Source organism: Phragmites australis, chromosome 24, assembly GCF_958298935.1.
Source record: "Phragmites australis chromosome 24, lpPhrAust1.1, whole genome shotgun sequence".
NCBI lineage: Eukaryota > Viridiplantae > Streptophyta > Magnoliopsida > Poales > Poaceae > Phragmites > Phragmites australis.
This window is the reverse complement of record NC_084944.1, coordinates 18,073,140-18,096,667: the sequence shown is the minus strand read 5'-3', so window position 1 is coordinate 18,096,667 and position 23,528 is coordinate 18,073,140. Positions and strand designations below refer to the sequence as shown.

General features: G+C 42.0%; 1 protein-coding gene across 1 annotated transcript; it reads right to left on the bottom strand.

The window, feature by feature from the left end:
- Positions 1-546: 546 nt before the first annotated feature.
- LOC133907956 (uncharacterized) lies at positions 547-2,141 on the bottom strand. Its single transcript, XM_062350095.1, has 2 exons — positions 1,835-2,141; positions 547-1,576 (listed from the first exon to the last, which is right to left on the bottom strand). Exons 1-2 carry the CDS (start codon positions 2,111-2,113, stop codon positions 674-676), a joined length of 1,182 nt encoding a protein of 393 aa, XP_062206079.1. The 5' UTR covers positions 2,114-2,141; the 3' UTR covers positions 547-673.
- Positions 2,142-23,528: the final 21,387 nt, after the last annotated feature.

Genomic DNA, 23,528 nt, shown 5'->3' with positions numbered 1-23,528 from the left:
CAGCCGCAAATAACTCTAACCGGGGAAGTCTCAAGCTGATCGTTCTCACAATGATTTAGATCCGGAGAGACGAAACCCTCGGAACAAGATAGTCCGGGAAGATTATCAAGCTCCTAACTGCCGCAAGACCTCGCCGATTAGGAATCATCCCATTAACAATATGCATGAAGTCATCAAAGAGCGGAGACGCTCGAGAACCCCCAAGGAGTAGTCGACTTCTCCCCAATAACCAAACCGGAGATCATCCCGATATCGTTCAAGTAGAAGTCGTGGCCGGTCTCCGAACCTAATAGGCAGGCCCCGCGAGAGTTCCAGTGAAGGTGTGTGTCTCAAGACTTGGTCTAGCCTGTCCCATTCAGTTTTGAAATATATATAAGCTGTCTACACCACAATTGGCGTGTTGTTCAATGCAGACTGAGCTTACAGATTCTCGTGTGTGCACCTGGACAGCTAACCTTCTTCATCAGTAAGTTGATGGAGATAAGCGCTGATAATTTCACAACGATTCTAGAGCAACTATTCGATGCGGACGTGAATCAACCAAGGAAAACGAAATATGTAGACTTGGTTACAACAATAATGGAAGCATACAATTCAGATTCACATCAGGTAGGCGGATTGCCTCACAAATTACGGCTCGAACTCGCGTCAGGTAGGCAGATTGCCTTACAGATTACTGAGGCCGAAATGACACACATAATCTTCGACGCTTCTTTCTCGGCGACAGTGGTTGCTGAGGCTTCTCTGCAGTACAGTTTGCACAGATAACGGTATAAGGGGGTAACCTCGATTCCCAAACCAACTTAAATTTCTTAGGCAGAATCACGGAGCCTGCTATTATATCTCCGAAACCCATCGTAGGTAGTCCACCTTTCGAAGCTTCAGTCTCAGTTGTCAGAAGCACAAGTCGGAATGAGGTATCAGACAGCGATGATAAAGAGAATCCGGTGATATCAACTGAAGTACCATCTTTCTCGAGAAGAGATTTTGGATGCTCACCAAATATGGCCAGATTTTTATATATCATCACTCTGAATAGCTCCAGGACCCGGGTCCAGAATTGTACGTTCAGGTTGGTCCTCAGCACAGAGGCGTACACGTTCAACATGACAAGTGACCCCTGGAACACCGTTGCCAGCTCCTTTCCTACTAAAGCTAACCGTGGGTGGTCCATCGGGTTTGCGCTTCCAAATGCGAGCACCTTGAAGAGGTAGCTGTACTCCTCTCGCGACAAGCTATTGATTCGGATCGGGTGAACTGTTCCAAGCCTCGTGAGTTCCTCAAGCTTGCTTATGATGATCACCTTGCTTCCTTTACCTGTGAGTGCTACAAATGAGTAAAATTTCAGCCATTCCTCATCACCAACATCTGAAACAAATTCAATGGTAACCAAAGTCCTGACACGCTTGAACTTGTCATTGTCAATTTTCTGAATCTCATCTCCACTGAAATGCACTATAGAAGAGTAGTAGGAGCGGATCCTGTCATCACAGCAGATATTCCAAACTAAAGTTTTCTTACCAACCCTGCAACCTCCAATGATAGGGAGCACGGTTGGAACCCTTAATGGGTTATCCTGCATCAAGATATTGATCACTTGCTGTTTTTCAACTTGGCGACCAAACATGAAGTTGTCAACGTAAAGGTAGCTGCTGTAGGGGATGCGAAACATGCGTTCGCATCCCGTTAAAAGCACAGTAAATTCAGTCATGTTAACAACAGTGGTTTCTAAATTTTTTATGGCGCTTTGTACCTGCAGATAGCTCACAGTACTTCTGTTTGCTGTGTGAAGGCGCCTAGCAGTAGAGAAAGGCCATGTGTATAAGCCACTCACCTCCTCTTCTTCTCCAAACTTCTCCAACGGCATATAGGTGTCAAAGACATCGTACCCTTGAAACATAGCCTCTCTCAGTGCCTTGAGCTGTGATAACATCCTTGAATTGGCAATATATCGTCCCTCGGCCTCCTCCACGACAGTATGAACTCTGAGAAGGAGATGCTGCAACATTTCTAGGTTCTTCTTTAGACATGCCTTGCTGCTGTACTTCATGGAAAGGAAGGAGATGAATCGGCTAACTAATTCACTTGCAACTGCAGATATGACGATATCCATTTGTACGCCTGTTTGTATTTCTCCATAGAACGAGATGCAGATTTCCACGTACGATGCATCTGGTTTATATATAGTTCCGATGGTACAACGAATCTGTGACCGTACGGAACTGACTGCCTTGCTGGTGCGCCACGTATGAGACTTGGTAACTATGCAATTTACTGCGGACTGACACCTCACAAGATTTAGACTGGGTTATTTCAACACAGCTGACATTTGACATAGTTGGTGAACTATCACTCTCAATTTAACCCAGATTACTTCGGAATGGCTAAAGACAGGCCTTTGGCTTCAGTTGACAGAAAGCATTTCCGGTTGGCTCAATCACGAAGAACACGTGATTATTTCTCACATATATATTATAATTCAAGAATATGACTTTTTTCTCATGGCATATTATGAAGGGCTCTCATCCTTTATTATATAGAGACGAAATATTAGACTCTGAATTCTATTTTAATATAATTATATTCTGACCCAAACTCTTGTACTCGTATACGCTCACATATATGTGCATCGAACATAGAAATGCTTATGACTCCTAGATTCTCTGAGCGCCTTGAGCTGTGGCAACATCCTTGAATTCCCAATATATCGTCCCTCAGCCTCCTCGACGACAGTATGAACTCTGAGAAGGAGATGCTGCAACATTTCTAGGTTCTTCTTCAGACATGACTTGCTGCTGTACTTCTTGGAAAGGAAGAAGATGAATCGGCTAACTAATTCACTTGCAACTGCAGATATGACGATATCCATTTGTACGTTTGTTTGTATTTCTCCCTTTGAGAAATTGTATTAAAGAGATAGAAAGAAAGATACATACTTCCACGTACGATGCATCTAGTTTATATCAGTTCCGATGATGCAACGAATCTGTGACCAGATGGAACTGACTACCTTGCTGGTGCGCGTATGACCGCGTAGGAGACGTGGTGACTATGCAATTTACTGCGGACCGACACCGCACCAGATTTAGTCTGGGTTATGTCAACACAGCTGACATTTGGTATACTCCTAGTTGGTGAGCGCTATCATTCTCAATTTAACCCAGATTACTTCGGAATGGCTGAAGCATTTCTTGGCTTTTCACCACGTTCAACAATCACAAAAACACAAATACATAGAAGAATGATGGGATTTTTCTTAACACACGCTGCTCTTTTATTTCTCACATACATACACGTTATAACTCATGAATATGACTTATTTCCCAGAAACATTGTGAGGTGCCCTACCCTTTATGATTTTTTAAAAATTAAAAATTAATTTAATAGAAAACTGCAGAAATAGTATGTGTTTTAAAGAAATGTCAAATTAGTATCTTGTCGGCTTTTTGCATGTCAATAGGATCCCTATTGGCAGCTCGTCTGCCGACATAGCTTGTGTAACAAAAATGATCTTATTAGGTTATAATTATGATTTTATTGATTAATGATAATATAGTCATTGTGAATAATATATTTGTTAAGAATATATGTTAGTAGGTCTTATGAATGCAATACATTAAAAAATCATTACAACCGGGATAAAGTTTGATTGAATTAGAGGAGTCCCAGGAGAATTGACCTCACCGGATAGTCTGGTGCAGTAGAGTTTGCACTCACCGGAGCATTGTGCACAGAGGCTAATAGCCTCACCGGATAATCCGGTGCTCTGTGTGTTGAACTCACCGGAGTATTTCTGACAAAGGGGGAGAAGGCTGAGGACCTCACCGTATAGTCCGGTGATCTGCAATGGGTAACACTGGAGTATTTCTTGCAAAGAAGAATGCGAGTGCAGAAGACTTAAGAACAACCCATCGAAAGGTCCGGTACTTGGTTTATGCATACCGGCGTATAGCACCATAGCATTTCTTGCAGATGCGTCTGCAAGTGTTGAAGAATGAAGAACAACCCACTATAAGGCCCGGTGCTCTGAAGATCAATGTATCGGAGCATTTAACACAGAGAAAAAGTGACGCGATCTAGCTCAAGATAACTCACCGGAAGGACCGGTGATGGATTTGAAGGCACATCGGAATGTTCGGTGTTCACAGAGGCAGTGAATGGAGTTTCAACGGCTAGTTTCTGAGTTTATACTCACCGGATGATCCGGTGTTAGTACTACTATTCTCACCAGATTATCCGGTGTTAACAGCTTTTCTGAGCCGTTGGAAAAACGGCTAGTTGGCGGGTTTGAGGCTATAACTACCTCTACACTCGGTCATTTGAAGGTGTGGCATGCTACTGGATTTTAGAGGAAACTCATATACACTTGAGAAAATATCAAAACCACCTAAGTGCTTAAAGTGATCATCCAATGCAATTAAGCACAAGATTAGAGAGTGTTTAGTGTTTATAGGTCTAAAGTGAGTTGTAGCTAGGTGCTGCAACTTGAAGAAGGAATCAATGAGTAATCCTAGCTTGTATCGAGTGGCTTAGAGTCTTGGTGACTCGTTGGCATCTTGGGCCTTAGTGGCTCAGGCTTGTTGACCCTCTGACTTGGTGTGGAGCGGTGGCAAGACACGTGGGAACACGGAGACCCTTGCCTTAGTGGCACAAGCTCCAAAGTGATCACGACGGCAAGTTGTCGGAAGAGAGGCTAGTGATGAGACCATGCCTTGGTGGCTCATCGTGCTCGAGATCTTATCTTGGTGACTTGGTAGCTCAAGAGTCGTGACCGGAAGAGACTTGGCGATTGAGAGTATATCCTTTGTGGAGCTCCAACGTGGATTAGGGGTGGCATTCATGTCATCGATACCACGAGATTGCCACACTTTGTCAAGATTGCCACGCTTTAGGATGAAACACCGACACCTAAAAACTCTCATATGTGAAACCTTCGGCTTCCTCCCAAAGCGCAACTCATAAGAAATCAAATTCAAGATCAAGCGCAAGAAAATCTGATTTGAGATGTAGCACACTGTGCTAATGGCCTCATCCCAAAACTTTCTAGGAGTCCTATGTTCATCGAGCATCGTCCTAATCATCTTAACCAAAGTCCTATTCTTTTTCTCAACCACACTATTCTGTTGAGGAATGTGTGGGGCAGAAAACTGATGCTCAATGTCATACTCAAGACAGAAAGCATCAAAGAGATAGTTCTTGAACTCGGTGCTATTATCACTATGAATTGATTTCAATGTACCAGGGAATTCATTGAACAATCTCAAAGCTAAACTCTAAAAGTGTGAGAACACTTCATCCTTGCTCACAAAAAAGAAGACCCAAGATTAGCGAGAGAAATTATCAACAATGACAAGAACATACCACTTTCCACCCACCGAACAAACTCAAGAAGGACCAACAGTGTCCGTATGGACAAGTTCTCCCGGTCGTTTATTCATCACCAGATTGACTGGTGTTTAAGAAGCAACCATCTTGCCATGCCGACAAGGAGCACAGACGAGATTCTTCTCAAACTTGAGCTTGGGCAATCCTAGGATCAAGCCTAGGGCACTCAAATGAGTAAGTAAATCAAAACTCATGTGCCCTAGTCTTCTATGCCACATCTAAAGCTCGGAAGAAGGTTGAGTAATGAAACAATGAGAAGAACCAAAATACTCAGAAAAATTAGCTTCAAAAACTCTACCAACTCGAGAAATCTTGTAAATCGAAGTGCCAGAAGAATCAAGAACTTAAGAAGTATTGCATTTAAAATGCACGTCCAAGTCCTCATCTAGCAACTAAGATACAGATCGAGAGAAGATTGTAACCTAGATGCTCCACCAAAACTACATCCTTGAACTCTCATTCACCCTTACCATACCTTTGGCTTTCACCCTTCCTTTCTTATCATCCGCAAATGTGATGTACTCATGTCGCTTCACGGGGCTGAGGCTGGAGAACTATGATGTATCTCTGGTCATCTGGTGTGAACAACCGGAGTCAATAAACCACTTGTTCTCCACGCCTTCGCCTACCACCTACATATGAGAAGAATAATAGGTGGATGTCTAAGTAATAGGGTTAGTCAAAAACCTCTTGAGAATCCAATACTGGATCATCCGCTCTGGAGTGGTAAAAGTGCAGGTAAAACATGTCTAGTACACTGAGGGCGAGTACCACGATGAGCAAAACATGGTCCGCCAAAGCGCTGAGACTCAAAATCTCTTACACGTGGACCAAAACCATATGAGTCATGGTAAAATCCATACCGGGCAACACATCTAGGAAGAGACTGAAAAGCGTTAGGGACTCATGAGTGGAAGCGAGAAAAAGGCTCATGTACACTAATAGAGGGGCGGTACATATCTAGGGTGCTCCACTCCCACACGCCGCTCATCTCTCCTACGGCGAAAGCAAAACCCAACCAAATAACCCTCTCTCTGGCAGTAGGTGTAATGGTAGCGTCTCTCGAAAACTCGACTACCGGTCACTCGGGGCTCTCTTGTGAGGAACCGTTCAAATAATATTCTAATTAATCACCAGGAGGATCATTATACATAATCACAACCTCGATGATTAAACAGAATATCATCGCGATAGTCCCAGCACGTGTTTTGTGCCAAGATCGGAACACATACCTTTCCAACATAATTCATCACAACATAGTAATAAAGAGTGAGTAATTAACATTTATATTACAAGTCTTTAACATGCAACTATTTTCAACAATTTACATCAAAAGGTAACAACATCTACGCAGCGGAAACATAAATATATACAACAAAAGAGGGTGGAGCCACATGCCCTTTAGGCTCCACCCCAAAAGCATGACCTCCGAGAGTAGGATGAACTACTCTTACCCGCCACACTAATCGCCAGGCACGAAGTAGCCAAACACTGGCTTTTCCTCACCAGCAACACCTAAAAACACAGGCATGAGTACAAAAGTACTCGCAAGACTTAAACCATAAATAGCACATATACATAGTTCGACTCCAAGGATTATGCATTGAGCCATTAGCAAGAAAAAGCCACATGATTAAGTTAAACATAACCGGAAAGCAACCTAGACACATATGTGTGAGCAACTAACTTAACCAACAACAACATAACTCTACCCTGCCATAACCAACTGAACAAAAATAACTGAAACCATTATGAACATACATGTAACAAAGACCAACTCAACCATCTCCCACATATCCAATCATCGACCACAAGCGAAAACTCTACGACCCATGCAGATGGACAGAAGCATGCTCATGACCGAGAGCATGACATTTTGAAATATTTTTACACCCTGCAGGGGATACTCCTGGACCCACACGACTTGAGGATCATACGGCTTGCATGACCACACAGATCCATACAAGGGGTACTTATGTCAACCTTTTCCAATAAACCCCAACCATTTGGATCATACATCGCTCGGGCGCGGAGGTACTAGAACTACTCCAGGAGCAAACTAGCACCTCTTACAAGTCAGCCCGCTCACACCATCGATGTTCACACCCAAATGATCACAACTACAGAGGTATTCGGCTCGCCTAACCATTAGATCGGCATATGGTGAGTAAGATAAGTGCTAAAGCCGACTACACCGATGATCGGTGCTTAAACGACACAAGTTGTCTACGATGTCCGGGTTCCTCTCCCGGTCTGCCCCCAGGACTTTCCTCCAGAGCAGATAACAGCCTAGCACCGCCCACATCTTGTCTCATACTGACCACTCATATAACCATCATCAACCCATATCCAACATTGTGATCATTACGAAAGTAAATAACACCTATACTCGTGAACGATGAAACAATTCACCGCTTAACTTCTACTGAATGACCTATGCATTGCTAAGCATTTCGATTTAACTTGTGATCTAGACACCAACAACATACTCAAGGCAACAAGGAAAGGATGAACAACAATTCAAGGTAGAAGTAGTTCATTCAACATAGGATCTACACATTTGTACCCGATCTCGACTCAACACAATGCAAACATATATAAGCATAGTTTATAAATTTTAGACTTCATTCAATTGAATAAAAGGTGTAATATGCTTAATTGCTTACCTTACTGCTCTTGGGTTTGCCTGACACTCTCCGCACAAAATTCACAGAAATGCAGAAGCTCGCTGCCACCTTCGCTCACACCCGCGTCATGCTTCGGTTCTTCGTTCACTAAAGAAAAACGCATGCAATAATGAGTATGAATGAAGTGCAAATATGTATGTCACAAAAATGCATATGATGAAATGCTATAAAATTATGCCTTATAATGTATGAAAAATATTTTCCTAGATAGAACAAGTCATAAGAAGACTAGCAAAATTGGTTTCATCCATTTTGGGCTTGCGATAAATTAACGGTGAATCAATGAAGCTTTAACCTAATTAATAAATCTTAGAAATTTAATTAACTATTTAATGGCTTGGGACATTTTTAATAGGTAGATTAAGTTATTATGAAAAAAAATGGTTTCATAATTTTTAGAGATACAGAGAATTTATTATAAATTTTACAAATTTCAGCCAACAGTAAACTGTGCTGAAAACGGTTCTGTCTGAGTGACCGCGGTCAGACCGCCAATAGGGGCGGTCAGACCGCTAGGAGTCGCGGTCAGACCACCAGAAATCACGGTCAAACCACCGGCGAACAGAGAGGTTTGGGTTCTGGCGGTCAGACCGGCCCGAGGGGTAGTCGGACTCCTGGAACGGCAGTCAGACCGCCAAGAAACGCGGTTAGACCGCTGTATGCGGCGGGGGGAACTTGATGATCTCACTGGCGACGATTCCGGTGGCTTTTGGGGTGGGGATTTGAACCTAGAGCACCATCTTAACCTCCTCTACTGCATAGAACTAATATATGCTGACATGGCGGTCAGACAGGCCATCCTGCTTTTCCGACAGGCCAGTCGGCTACCTATATGCTGACATGTCATTTTTTTATTTTTGAATTACTAACATTTTTTAAAAGTATTCTAATATGAAGTTAAATGGATTTTTTAACAAGACTGTAGCAAGATGTAACAAACAGATGTGATATTAATAAATTAATAGTAAGTAGGTAAAATGGTTAACAAAAATATTATTTAGTAATTGACAAAAAAAAAGAAAATTTAATTGCATTTAATTTTTCAAAAATGTCAACCTTTTTAGACATAGACTTTTTAGATATAGCCTTTTTAGACGTAGCCTTTTTGGATAATATGTCCATTCTAGTCAGAGGAATCAATTCCTTTTCTCAAATATTTTTTCAGACTTAATCTATGAATCACAACAGATTTTGTGTATAAATTGGGGTGCATGAGGCTACTTGTAGAACAAAATCAATCACTTGTAGCTCTTCTACTCCCTTAAAATGGTCTCTGATCCCATCCTAAAGAAATATTTGTCAGTTCCTACGTCTGTTGTGGTAGAAGTGTCAATGTGCTTATGTGGAAATCTTTGTAGGCTAAAGAAATCTAACAACTTCTCAAACACCTTCGAAAAGAGGTTCTTCATATGTCCAAACTACGAGCACGACTTCTTCATATGGACAAACTACATTACAACTATCTATCATTTACCATTGACTATTCTTGTCTCAGTTGGTAATCTCAGTGGATGGATATTGAGCAGTCACAAGTAGATGTGTTTCTCTTACGCGATAAGCATCGGGTGACATGGAGATAGTTCGATCAAATGGAAGAAATAAGATGGGCGAGACTGAGCGCAAACGCATATAGAAAGAGCAAAGGAAATTAAGAGAGGAATAAACCTGCTGGGATGACAAGGCCTGTGAGGCGAAGGGGAGAGGAAGATGAGAGGATACGTCGGGTGTGGAAAGCTAAACTAAATGCTGTGAGGAAGAGAAAATACTCATGTTACACTAAGTAGAGTAGCGGTTGTAATTAGATTGTTTACATTTCTTAATACAGGTTAGGTTTAGAGACAATATGGAGCTTAGTTAGTAAGAAAGTGTACCGTTCATGCTATCATATCTGTTAGTTGTTCGAAAAATTTATGATTGTTATGTGACCAAATATTAGAATCTAAATTTTACTCCGATCCAATCATATTCCTACTAAAACTACCCGAAAATCTAAATGAGCAGAAACGAACACCCAAATCTGCACGTGTCAGATGCCTATTAGATTTCCTTGCCCGTCCGGTTTGGATCTGGCAAATGATCTACGCGCAACAAAGACGAAGTCCACAACAAATTTTGCTTGGCCTTCTGTAAAATTCGAGACACCAATTCAAATAGTACCGTGTAAATTTAAGAGAACCAGAAATAATCCATCAAACCGGAATGTGGCTGGAAAACAGATGTACTCAAGAAGAATCAGATGAGTTACTGGCGGAAAACCAGGAGCGATGCCTACCTAATGCAAAAAAAATCAGTATCTCGTAGAAATTCTTTGATGTTTACCAGTTTAACTAATGGTCCTCATATAGTCTCGGGGCAAATCTAGAAATTGGTGGTTACAAAAGCTAATTTAACTCACCCAATGCCTGCAACCATATGATCATCTTGATTCCGTGGGACACATACTGCCATATTGGCTAGACTCCGCAGCGGCGGCGGCTTGCACATGGGTCAGCATCTTAGTGCGTCCGATGTCAGCTTCCCGATGTCAGCTTCTCGCTCCACGTGGCTGTGTATCTCTCTCTCCCCCCTTCCCTCTCTCTGTGTAGGTGTCTATCTATCTCTACCTCTATTTCTCTCTTTTCTCTCTTGTTTTCCTATCTCTCTTTCTCTCTTTTTTATTTCTATTTATTTCTCTCTGTGTGTCTTTTTGTCTCTCTATATGTGTGCTCTCTATATATATGTGTTCACTCTCTCTATGTGCGCGTCAATTTATGTATCTTTGTCTCTCTATCTATATATTTCTCTTTCATTCTCTCTGTGTATGTATATCTCTATCTATTTTTATTTCTATCTATCTTTTTGCTATTTCTTTGTGTCTCTACCTCTATCCCTCTCTCTTTCTAGTTGTCTCTCTCTCATATATATATATATATATATATATATATATGTTTATTATCTATTTCTATAATTGTATATATCTATTTCTATACATATCTATATATTTATATCTATTTCTCTATTTCTATAAATATATATATCTATGCTTTTATCTTTGTATTTGTATCTATATATCTCTCTCTCCGTATCATTCTCTGTATCTATCTTTATCTTTCTCTCTGCAATTCTCTCTTTATCCTTCTCTCTCTGTTTCTATAACCCTCTGTAGGTAAAATGACCCTATTAGGTAATATTTGTGATTTTGGTAATTAATGACAAGATAGTTAATGAGACTAACATGTTTGTCATGAATATATGTTAGTAGGTCTCATGGATGTAATACATGAAGAAGTTACCGAAGCTAGAACAAAAAGAGGAATGAATTGAACTTGTTCCATAAATTTTGATGTGATCAAATGGGATGGATTTCTATATAATCTTGTAGATGTTTTCACAAGCTTTCCGTAGACCCAAGATCATCAAAATCAGAGTTCAGAGTGAAAAGTTATACCCAAAATACATAACGTTGTTCTGCTGAAATTTGCCTAACCAGATAATCCGGTGCTCACATCAAAATTAGTCCGATGCTACATAGGATAATCTGGTGAGAACAATGAAAAATAATCCGGTGTTCATAGAAAGTTTGAAGCGGAGTATTTTGCCTCACCAGATGATCCGGTACTCTCTCTCTATATATGTGTGTTCACTCTCTTTCTATGTGCGCGCCAATTTATGTATCTTTGTCTCTCTCTATATATTTCTCTTTCATTCTCTCTCTGTGTGTATATCTCTATCTATTTTTATTTCTATCTATCTTTCTACTATTTCTTTGTGTCTCTACCTCTATCCCTCTCTCTTTGTAGTTGTCTCTCTCTTCCTCTCTCTATTCCTCTCTCTATCTTTCTGTCTCTCTGTGAGTATATCTTTATGTCTCTATGTTATATATATATATATATATGTGTGTGTGTGTGTGTGTGCGCGCGCGCGCTTGCATTTATGCTTTTATCTCTATATTTGTATCTATATCTCTCTCTCCGTATCCTTCTTTGTATCTATCTTTATCTTTCTCTCTGCAATTCTCTCTTTATCCTTCTCTCTCTCTATTTCTATAACCCTCTGTAGGTAAAATAACCCTATTAGGCAATATTTGTGATTTTGATGATTAATAACAATATAGTCAATAAGACTAATATGTTTGCCATGAATATATATTAGTAGGTCTCATAGATGCAATACATAAAGAAGTTACCGAAGTCGGAACAAAAAGAGAAATGAATTGGACTTGTTCCATAAATTTTGATGTGACCAAATGAGATGGATTTCTATATAATCTTGTAGAGGTCTTGGCAAGCTTTCCATAGACCCAAGATCATCAAAATCAGAGTTCGAAGTAAAAAGTTATACCCAAAATACATAATGTTGTTCTGCTGAAATTTGCCTGACCGGATAATCCGGTGCTCACATCAAAATTAGTCTCGTGCTACATATGATAATCTGGTGAGAACAATGAAAAGCAATCCGGTGTTCATAGAAAGTTTGAAGCGGAGTATTTTGCTTCACCGGATGATCCGGTGTTCACAAAATGAACACACTAGACTATTATTTCCAAAGAGCTCTAAAATGAACATATGCACATAGGATAATCCGGTGCATTTGTCCAGTATTCAGTGAGTTATCACAGGATCATCCGGTGTTAACAACTTTTCTGATCCATTAGGTTAATGGCTAGTGCGTAGGTTTGATGCTATAAGTACCCCTCTACTCAGTTATTTAAGGTAGTTGGAGTCCAGAGAAGTTCATATACACCTGAGAAGACATCCAAGCCACCAAAGTTCTTAAAGTGATAATCCAAGGCAAATTAAGTACAAGATTAGAAAGTGATTAGTACTTATAGGCCTAGAGAGTGTGTTGTTAGGTAATTGCTGCCTATAGACTGGATCAAGGAATGATCCAAGATTGTACCTCTTGGTACGCTGGCGCCTTGGAGTCTTGGTGACTCGCCGGCAACTTAAGCCGGAGTTGCTCAAGCTTGTTGACCCTCTGACTTGGTGTGGAGCAACGAAGAGAAGCGTGTACGGAGATGCAGAGACCCTTGCCTTGGTGGCTCAAACTGCAAAGTGATCACGGCGGCAAGGAACCGGAAGAGAGGCTAGTGGTGAGACCTTACCTAGGTGGCTTGGTGGCTCATCCGGATGGAGATCTTGTCTTTGTGACTCGGTGGCTCAAGAGCCGTGACCGGGTGCCTACCGGGAGCATATTCTTTGTGGAGCTCTAATGTGGACTAGGGGTGGCATTCATGCCATCAATATTACGGGAAAAAAATCCTTATGACGAGTTTGCTCTCTCTATATTATTACGTTTCCGCATTTATTTACTTACAATTTACCTTCTTAGATAAGTTGCAAGCACTTTGATTAGCAGAGTAGACACACTAGATAAACCTAGAGCACATTTAGATAGAAATTGATATAGGTAACATTTTTGGAGCTAAAATAATTCTAAATATCCTAATTCACCCCCTCTTAGGACGTCACCGATCCCTACACCATCTCTTTTTCTTTTTCTATCTGTATCTCTCTGCCTATGTCTTTCTTTCTCTATTTTCTGATGGCCAATTTCTTCTCTGTCCTTCTCTTTCTCTCTTTGTGTTTTTATCTTTCTCTATTTGTATCTTTCTCTCCCTCTCTTTCTCTATTTGTTGTAATTTCATTTTCTTTGAGATCTTATTGAAGTGTATAATGTCAATTCACCTTTTTTTATTGCAGGAACCCATTTTCTTGAAGAGCTAATACAATCTAAATCAATCGGGGGACTCGCTGAGCTTAGATGATCAACAAAGAGCTGGACTCTTTTTGAGCTCAATGTATGATTGGTCTGCCTGTATGTGTGTGTGTGGTTGTGTTTTTTGTTATGTTGGTATGTCAAATTGGGTTATTTTTGGTGCATGCATGTTTGCGATAAAGCCTGATTGTTGAACAGATTTTCATGTGTGCTTTTTTGCATGATTGTTGTGTTACATGGTATTGTTCTTAAACATACAAATCGGTTGGTTCTGCTATCATTGCCATACATACGAGTCTGATTACATTAGATGTGTTTTGCTTGTGCATGCGAGATTGTTCCATCAGTTGAGGGGTACGTGTGTAGTTTGATTGCTCTTCCCTTCAGATGAAGGGTGAGTTTTAGCTAAAGCGTGAAATTGTTATTGTTTTTCAGAACCAAGAAGAAATGTAATGAAATTTATGCATTACAGTGAATCCCATTCTCATGGTGTTGATTATATGCTATCGATCTTGGGTGATATATGGCTTGCCGGCACCCTTGTTACTGAAAAGATGTTTCAACAAACTGAACTGACACGAGAGGATCTAATGTTGCTTTGAACTTAATGTATACATGCTGCATTACCAGAGAAGAACTGGGAACTGTGATGAGCTCCTTGGGTCAAAACCTCACTGAATCTGAACTGCAAGATATGATCAAGGTGGTTGATGCTGATGGAAACGGAACCATTGAATTTCCTTAATTCTTGAGCTTGATGGCACACAAATTGAAAGTATGTCCTTTTTTCCCTCTCAGAGCATTGTCCGATTTTATTTTATTTTTTTGTTATGGTGCCTGTATTCTTTTTCCTTCTCTTCTGACTAGGTTTTGTTTTTTTCTTTCTTTCTTTTGTACATATATATATTCAAGGACCATCACAGTGCCCTATTGGTTAGGGCGAATCAACAGGTTTCACAAGGTTGACCTGTGTTACAAGCTCAACAACGATTTATCAACTACTAATATTCATGTATTCATGTACATGTCATGAAGATACCAAGATTCAGCCATGTGTGGCAGTATTCTTTACAGTTTTTCCTATTCTGTATGTTCTTTTGTTCAATTTGGGTCATATTGTATACATTTTTGAGTTTCTTATTAGGTAACGGGCTATTTCTGTACCTGTTATGCCTTTTTTTTTGGCGTTTGGCAAATCTGATAGATTTTTATCTTTCCTATATGTCAGTTTTTTTTGTCTCTGATGTGGCAGCTTCTTATTGGTTCAAAATCTGCAGATTTTTTTGTCACAAAATCTGTCATCAGATAACTAGACAGACCCTTTCTAAAATACGAAAATGCATATTAAATTGCAAAGATACATCATACAAACTTGAATTTTTGCAAAAGATGGAACACCCCAAGCCAGATCATGCTATAAACCATCCCTAAATGAGGCAATTTACCAATATTGAAAAATAATCAAAATATGAAAGGAACATGAGCTAATTTACCCTTTGCTCAAATCACCATCCACCTATTTCACAATGCATCAACAAAAACAAACTACTTGCAAACTATTTGTTTTAGGAAAAAGAAAAAGGGAACGGAAAATACATGGACCTTATGAGCCATGAGATTACTTGATACACTAATTTACAAATGTTTTCTACTTTCTCAGTGGAGTAGCACTTCCAAAATCCCTCATTATTAACATAACACATCATATCTAGGACGAGATCTGAAGCTAGAAGGCTAGAGGAAGGCCGTCTAGCTTCATCCCGGTGCCTCCAACGCCAACTTCGCTGCGACCAGCATCACCGCCTATGATGGGAGCTGCGCCGGCCGCCAAGCTTGGGAGGGGAACAACGTTAACCGCCAAGCCTTGGAGGGGACCAGCTCTAGCCCATTGTGCGGGAGGGCCGAGGCGCCCTGTTGCACAGTGCGCACCAGCCAGGTTGCCCTTGCTGCATAGCGCGCCGATGTACAGGTTGTAGATGCCCACGTCCGGCATGAGCCCCCGTAGGAGCATTTTGTCGAACACCTCCTTGACGACATTAAACTCCGCGCTTGCATTGAAGGCTCACAGTATCCGCTCGAACTCCGGGAGCCCTGGGGTGACCCTGTCTGAATCCATCTGCTTCACAATGACCTCGTATGCCTCGGCCTCCATGCCCTCCCGCAAGAGCGTGTCGATGATGGCATGATGGTTCAACCTCCCCAGCGAGATGCCACTGGCACATGTCATCTAATAACGCTAATGCATCTCAGGCAGACGCGCACCGGCATAGGGAGGTGATGACCACGACAGTGGTGTGGATCCAGGTTGAGGAGGAGGGTGCGAAGGTGAGGATGCAGAAGGTGGCAGTGACGGGGGTAGCGTGGAGGAGGACAGAGGGGCAATGCTGAGGAATGTCAGGGAAGAGGAGGAGGAGTAGAGGGCGGCGAGGAGGGACTTGGGGGCGCGGGTAGTGTGGAGGGGGTAGTGGAGAACAGTCCAACAACGGATTGTTGAATTGCTACAATCCATCCTTCAGATTGTTAAAAGCCGAGTCCAAAAGCTTCTTGTTTGTTTCCAGTTCAGCTTATAAAAGTTGATTTTTACAATTTGAAGTGGAAACAAACAAACCCTAAGGCTGAAGCATTGATTGCTGCTCACTCGAATTCAGGCAGCTTGATGGGCACCTGCAGGAGAATTTAAGAACCCAAGGCCCAACCTCCATCATTTTAGGTACCCGAACCTATGAGATCAATTTGCATCCCTAACCAAACATAGAAATGCTTACAACTCCTAGGGCAACGCAAACACATACACACAGACTAGCAATAATCAAACTATCTAAACAAGATTAACACTAACATTCCCATGCCACATAACTAAGGACCAGATTTATTTGACACATACTCCCTCCGGTCCGAAATAAGTATCGTTTTGACATCGATACGGTACCCAAATTACAACTTTGGCTACTACTTTTTGCTATAAAATATTGATAAAACATAGCAAAATTATATTATTATGAAAGTATTTTTCGAGACAAATCTACCCGTGTAATTTTCAGTATCCAAACTCAATACATAAAAAGTAATTTGCATCCAAAGTTTAAAATAATTGGTTGCATATAGTGCAAAATGAAACTTATTTTGGACTGGAGGGAGTAATCTTTAATATATATATATATATATATATATATATATATATGTGTTAGAAAAGGCATGTGGAACTATGCATCTTATTTTTAAGGAGAATGAATACTTTATGAGCGGATAAGCTTAATCTAATACCCTACCACTAGGCTACACAACCTATTTCAAATTTGTCCATGGTTGTGAACCGTCGATCTAACAAACTTGTTACGGAAATTGCAGATGGTTTGAGTAGAATAAATGTACGAGAACACACGGGGTTTTTATACAGGTTCGAGCCTCTCTGAGGATAATAGCCCTACATCATGTTTATCCTGTATATCAGAGCCTGTTACAAGGGGGTATGTGACTTGGCTAGATGGATCTAAATCTAGTCGGTGACTTTCTTGCTTGGCTTTGGATGTCTTCTAGTTTATCGATAGGTTTGAGCGACTTCTTCAACTTCTATTCGCTTGTCATCCTCAGGGCCCCCTGGCTCCGTGTATATGGGGATGTCATATGCCCTCTAAAGTCCTCATTCTTGTTCTTGGAGATAATCTTTTCCGGTTACAGGATGCCTTGGGTACCTACGGGTAATTTCCTTTCATCCAAGATTCCCCTTCTTAGAGATAGAGATATGGTGTGCCCGGATATTGCAACTATCCTTTATTCATCATCAAACCTCCCATTAGTACATGCAATGAGGCTTCGACAGATCAAGTAGATGACAAGCAAAGATAAGCTTTTTGTCCGACCATGTCATCGAGTAGGACTTGGGTCCCCGATTAGAATGAAGCATCTAACTGGAATCTCCGAACTCTCACAACACATACTTGGGATTCCGAACACCTCCGAGTTCTCAAGTGAGTCCTCGAGAAGGTATTCCATCTGGATAGATTTTATAGTCGGTCCATAAATATCTTCTCATCCTTGAAAAGGTACGAGAGAGATAAGACTCATCGCTGGCTAGGCTTAGAAGTTGAACTGTTCAGCAAAAATTTTGTGTAGTGGTGAAAATATTCCTTATCATGAGCACGATAGAGTTGTATCATATTTTCAACCGTACCCCTGCATTAAAAAATTCAACGGATAAATGTGTGCCACTGGCAACCGCCTCTTTGTCTGTGCGAGCCAATTGAAAAGATGTAATCTTGATGACCATGCGTCGCTCAGGCATCCGCGACACATAATGTTGCTGCACCCAGAATTAATATTTTGGAGATGAAGTGATGCGTCTCTTTGCCCATTTGACCTATATAAACCCCCGAGTGCTGGAGCTTGGCTGCATCAAACTTGAAATCGATCATGGAACATCCTCCTTCACCTAAATACACTCCATCATCTCCTGACTATTCCCCATCCTCCCTCGAGCAATCACCCCTTACCCTGCCATCATCTCCCACCGAATTTGGTTCGGTGGTGGAGATTATCGATGTCTCCTCTAACGAGGAGTATGAAGAGAAGATGGTGACTCGCGATGTCCTTATTAAAGACAACAAACCCCCGACGTCTCCAGTCCAAGATGATGTGGACTGAGACCTCTTGGTGGCGGAAATAGAGGAGGAAGAAGCAGCGGCCAAGGCAGAGAAGAGGGAGGCATCCAACAGCATCTCCATTAAAGACAACAAGACACTAACCGCTTCATCCTCTCCATCCATGTGTTATTCCGGCGAAGATGACTAGAGGGAGTAGTCGAAGCAGTGACAACGACGATGAAGGTGGGGAGCCAATTCCTCTACCAAATCCTATTGTCTTTAGAGATATTGATTATCGTGCGGTGACACCAGCGAGTTCGGTAGGGGGCTGGAGCGTCGATGATCCTATCCTCTCTATTGACACCGGTGATTGGAGAGAAACAAGGAAATCTCTCCTTCCTCTTCATCAAGTATATCTTTTAGGACTTCTTGTAATCCTCTTTCCCTTAGCTTATCTGTAAAAGAGCTCAAAATCTTGTTAACTGAAAGGTTCCTATTTTTGCTGCAATGCCTGTGTATAACTGTGAATCTTCTCGTGAATACATGGAAATTTCAAACAAGTGTTCGGCTTTTGTTCCTTCCAAGTAGGTTAGGGAGCTTTCAAGGTTTCTTATTAGAATGTTCATCACGGTCACCTTAGGCCAGACTCCGAGTTGAAAGCATCTTAGTTCTTAGGCGCTTCGGGGGCACGATAAATTTTTCTACGATTCATAAAGACATTTTTTCCTGGTCGTTAGAAATATAGTGCGCATGATAAGTTTTGTAATCCTAGTATACGTGAAGCCCCCAATTGATTATCGTGGAAGGATTCCTAGATTGGTAGTCATAGAATTCCGAGTGCGCGTATGGGCGTAAGTGCCCAAATAGAGGCTTATCTTAGTTTTTTTAAGGCATTGTCTCAAAATAGGTAAAAAAAAATATATTGATAATATGAAACTAATATTTGCAAAATATATCATAAATACTTACACATAAAACTTGCGTAGCTGGTCGATATTACAAGAATTTTTATGGACTTGACTATCCTCCATAGCTAACCTATACAACACAAATCAGTTGGATTCGACCACCTTATAGAGACCTTCCTACTTTAGAGATAGCTTGTTACTATTTTTCTGACTTTGTACAAGTCATAGAACTAGATCTCCAGGTTTGAAAGATCTTTTGCAGATATTCTAGTCATGGTAGCACCGAAGACTTTGCTGGTACCATGCTGATCTTATCAACACTTGTGTCCTTTTTTCTTTAAGAATATTGAGGTCAACCTGTCTACTCAGGATTTCATCCTTGTCGACGTATAGTTTGACTTGGGAAGATTTGATTTTTAGTTCATAGGGTAGCATTGCTTTGGCCCATAGACTAGGAAGAAAGGTGTTTCACCCGTTACCCTGCTCGACGTCATTCAAAGTGCCTAGAGTACGTTAGGCAACTTGGAAGCCTAGGCCTTAGCGTAGGTAGATAAGCGGTTGAAGACACGGATTTTGATTCCTTAAAGTACTACATCGTTTGTCCACTCGACCTGTCCATTACTTTGTGGATGTACCACGTGGTCTGGGTTCGATCCCCACGGATGGCGCCATCTGTCAACGATTTGTGAACTGTCGATCTAAGGAACTTGTTGAAAAAATTAGGGATGCTTTGAGTAGACTAATTGTAGGAGAACACGCGGGGGTTTTTGTACCGGTTCAGGCCTCCTTGAGAATAATAACCCCACGTCATGATTATCTTGTATTGATCTAAGCTTGTTACAAGGGGGTATATGGCTAGTCTAGATAGATCTAAATCTAGTTGGTGACCTGCTTGCTCGGCTTTAGGTGTCTTCTAGTTTGTCGAAAGGTTTGAGCAACTTCTTTGACATCTATTCGCTTGTCCTCCATAGGTTCCCTAGCTCCGTGTATATATAGGGATATCGTATGTCCTCTGGAGTTCTCCTTCCTGTTCTTAGGGATATACCACCCCGGTTACGAGATGCCTTAGGTACCTATAAGTGATTTTCTTTCATCCAAGGATCTTCTTCCTGAAGATAGAGATATGTCTCGAGAATTACGGGAAACCTTACGGTGTCTAGATATGATAAATATCCTTTATTCATCGTCAAGATCATGGTTCTTGTGAGCGGTTTAAGTTTCTATTCATGGCTATTGACACATTCACTAAGTGGATCAAGGTCAAACTCGTAGGAAAGGTAACCGTAGAAGCGACTAAGAAATTCATGAGGAGCATAATTACTTGATACGACATCCCGCATCGAATAATTACAGACAACAATTGATAGTTTAGAAGTGGGACCTTTACTGTGTTCTGTGAAGAATTTAGCATCAAAACTTGTTTCGCTTTAGTAGCTCCCCCTCAGAGTAACGGTCAGGTTGAGTGCGCCAATGGTATAGTCTTGCAGGGTATCAAAACTCGGGTCTATGATAGGTTGAAAGCCTACTCGAAACACTGTGTGAAGGAACTTTCCTCAATACTATGGGCCGTTCGCACCTCGACTAGTAGAGCCACCGATGAAACTCCTTTCTATATAGCCTACCAAGCAAAGGCAGTACACCCGACTGAGCTTCAATTTGGGTTGCTGTGAGTGGAAAGTGACTTGGAAGAAGGGAAGGAGCAGTTGCGAGCAAACGATATCAACCTTCTCAAGGAATATCACGATTGAGCATTCATACGAGTGGCTAAGTATCAACAAGCGTTGCGTAAATATCACAGTCAGAAGATCAGCCCAGGAAACTCACTGCTGGGGACCTTTTTCTATGTAAGGTGCAGAAACAGGCTAGGCGCCATAAGTTATTACCTAAGTGGGAAGGGCCCTACATAGTAGTTGAAGTCACTCGACCTGGATCAGTGCGATTATCTACTACAAATGGTGAGGTACTCAAAAACTCGGTGATAAGTTTCATTCATAAATAAGGTAAATTGAAGGCAAGTCGATTACATTTAAAGACTAAATATTTTATTACAAACTTGTTGTTCTCCTATCCCACTTGCCCTCGAATGAGTCTAGAAACCTCTTCTACTCCTCCTTGCAATGGCAGCTGATCGCCCCGGGGACCGACCACTAGCCAGCGAAAGGGCCAGCGAAAGTGGCAGAGGCAAAGACCCTGCCTGTGCTTGAGCTGTTGTCCGGCAGCGGCGATGCCGAAGAATCCTCCGCGGGATGCAGAGACGACCTAGCGGTTGTCGATGGAGCTGACGACCATGCTTTCTTCACCACCGGAGGCTCGTGGGCTCCAACACCGAAGACCTCGTCGACGACTTGGTCGATGATTTCATCAAGATCATCACCACCTTCATTCCCCTTTTGCATAGCCCATGTTGCCTACTCCCACACCACTACTTTGTGGCATCGGCATCGAGGAAGAGCTGGAGGTGCTGGGTGAAGGGTTGATGACCTCTGATGGGCATTCGGTATCTTCTTCTCCTAGGTCCCTCACTCGACTCCTTCTCGTCGAAGGAGATGATAATGGTTCCTGAAGGAACCATGGCTAGAGGCTTTGGGGAAAGGGGTACTACTTCTTCATTTTCCTGGAATTGCTTGGGAGACGACAGTGGAGTGGTGATCATAGTCTCAAAATCTACGAGCCTCGATTGCGCGGTGTCCATAGGCTAGTGCGTCAGACAGAAGCCAAAATGTCGCCAAGACATTATGGCGTGTCCAATCCCTGCATCATTATGGAACATCAAATCAGGAGTTGCGATGAAAACAAGAACGAACGGGAGTGGATTTTTACTATTCACCTACCTAGCTGCTCGAATTCACTCAATGACCATGACATAATTGCAGCCATATGCTCGGGGGCTGGTGCCTTCGAGCATGTGGTCGAAAGTCATGAGTTGATGCTTATGCTCTACTCTTCACTTGATCCAGTCATCGAGTAGAGAGTTGGGAGCTACATCATATATGTTCGATGTTTATGCTTTACCTTATGTCCTGATTATCATATCAACTAGGGAGCCGGGGGCTACATCACATAATGTCACCACTTATGCTCCACTTTCTACTCAATCCAGTCATTAGGCGAAAAGTTAGGGGTGACGTCGAGTATTTCTTGATGCTATAGCTCTACTCTCTATCTTGATTATCACATCAAACAGAGAGTCAGGGGCTACTTTGCATGCTCTCGATGCTACGGCTCTACTCTCCACTATACCTAGTCATCGAGCAGAGAGTAACCATGAAAACATAGCGACATGCTCACAGGGGTTCTGCTGGAACCCCGAAGCGACCGGTGTTGCAACCATGGGGAGGAGCGACTGTAGTCATGCCTCGAGGATTTAGGCTTCGGCTGAATCTCATTAACAAGCATCGTCTGTGATTTTGCGTGTATCATCTTGATAGATCAATTCATTGCTTTCGTGAGCTAATTTCCTAACAAGCAGTCCCAGAGCCAAGGTTGGATTGGATCTAGAGACAGTGGGTGGAAGATCACGTGGAGGCACGAGGATTATGCATCTACAAGGTGTCATGCAACGCACGGACGGTGCGAGGCGGATATGGTGCAAAGTGCAGTACGGTGGCAGCTGGTGCGCATAGGCGGTGCGCATATAGCTATGGTGGGTCAATGAGAGTGTTGGCGGTGGCTAGGATTTCTAGCCGAAAGTCATCGTTGAGGACAGCCCAGATGCCATGGTGAAGGAGTCGTGGAGAAGTCGGTTGCAAGGTACGAGTGGCACAGACGTCAGGTGAGGTGGTTCAACGCAGGAGCCATGGCACGCATGCCACCGGTGTGCAGGGCAGCAACTTGGCGACAACAAGCTAGCGGGACGAGGTGAATGGTGGCGTGGCTATGGTGTCGGATCGGCAGCAGTGCGGGGATGCGTTGGCTCACGTAGCCACGTGGGCGGCGAAGGATGTGCCTACGTTAGGTGTGGATGTGGTTACACCAGAGTCTCTCGTGAACTTTGACGCCATCGATATCATGGTCTTCCTGGATCGTGGCGCGCTCATCTCAGTCCTCTTGGTGCAAAGGATCATGCGACAAGGCATCAAGGATGATGGAAGAAGAGCAGATGGGAAACCTATGGAATTGGAGAGGCACTATTAATTATGAATTTGTAATGACAGTAGAGAGTCAAAAGGAGATTTAATCTTAATTTCTCATTGATAGATGTGTGTTTATATACATGATAAAATGGTGTCCGTTCTGGAGACATCCCTCATGAATGGGCTTCTGTTGCTTAA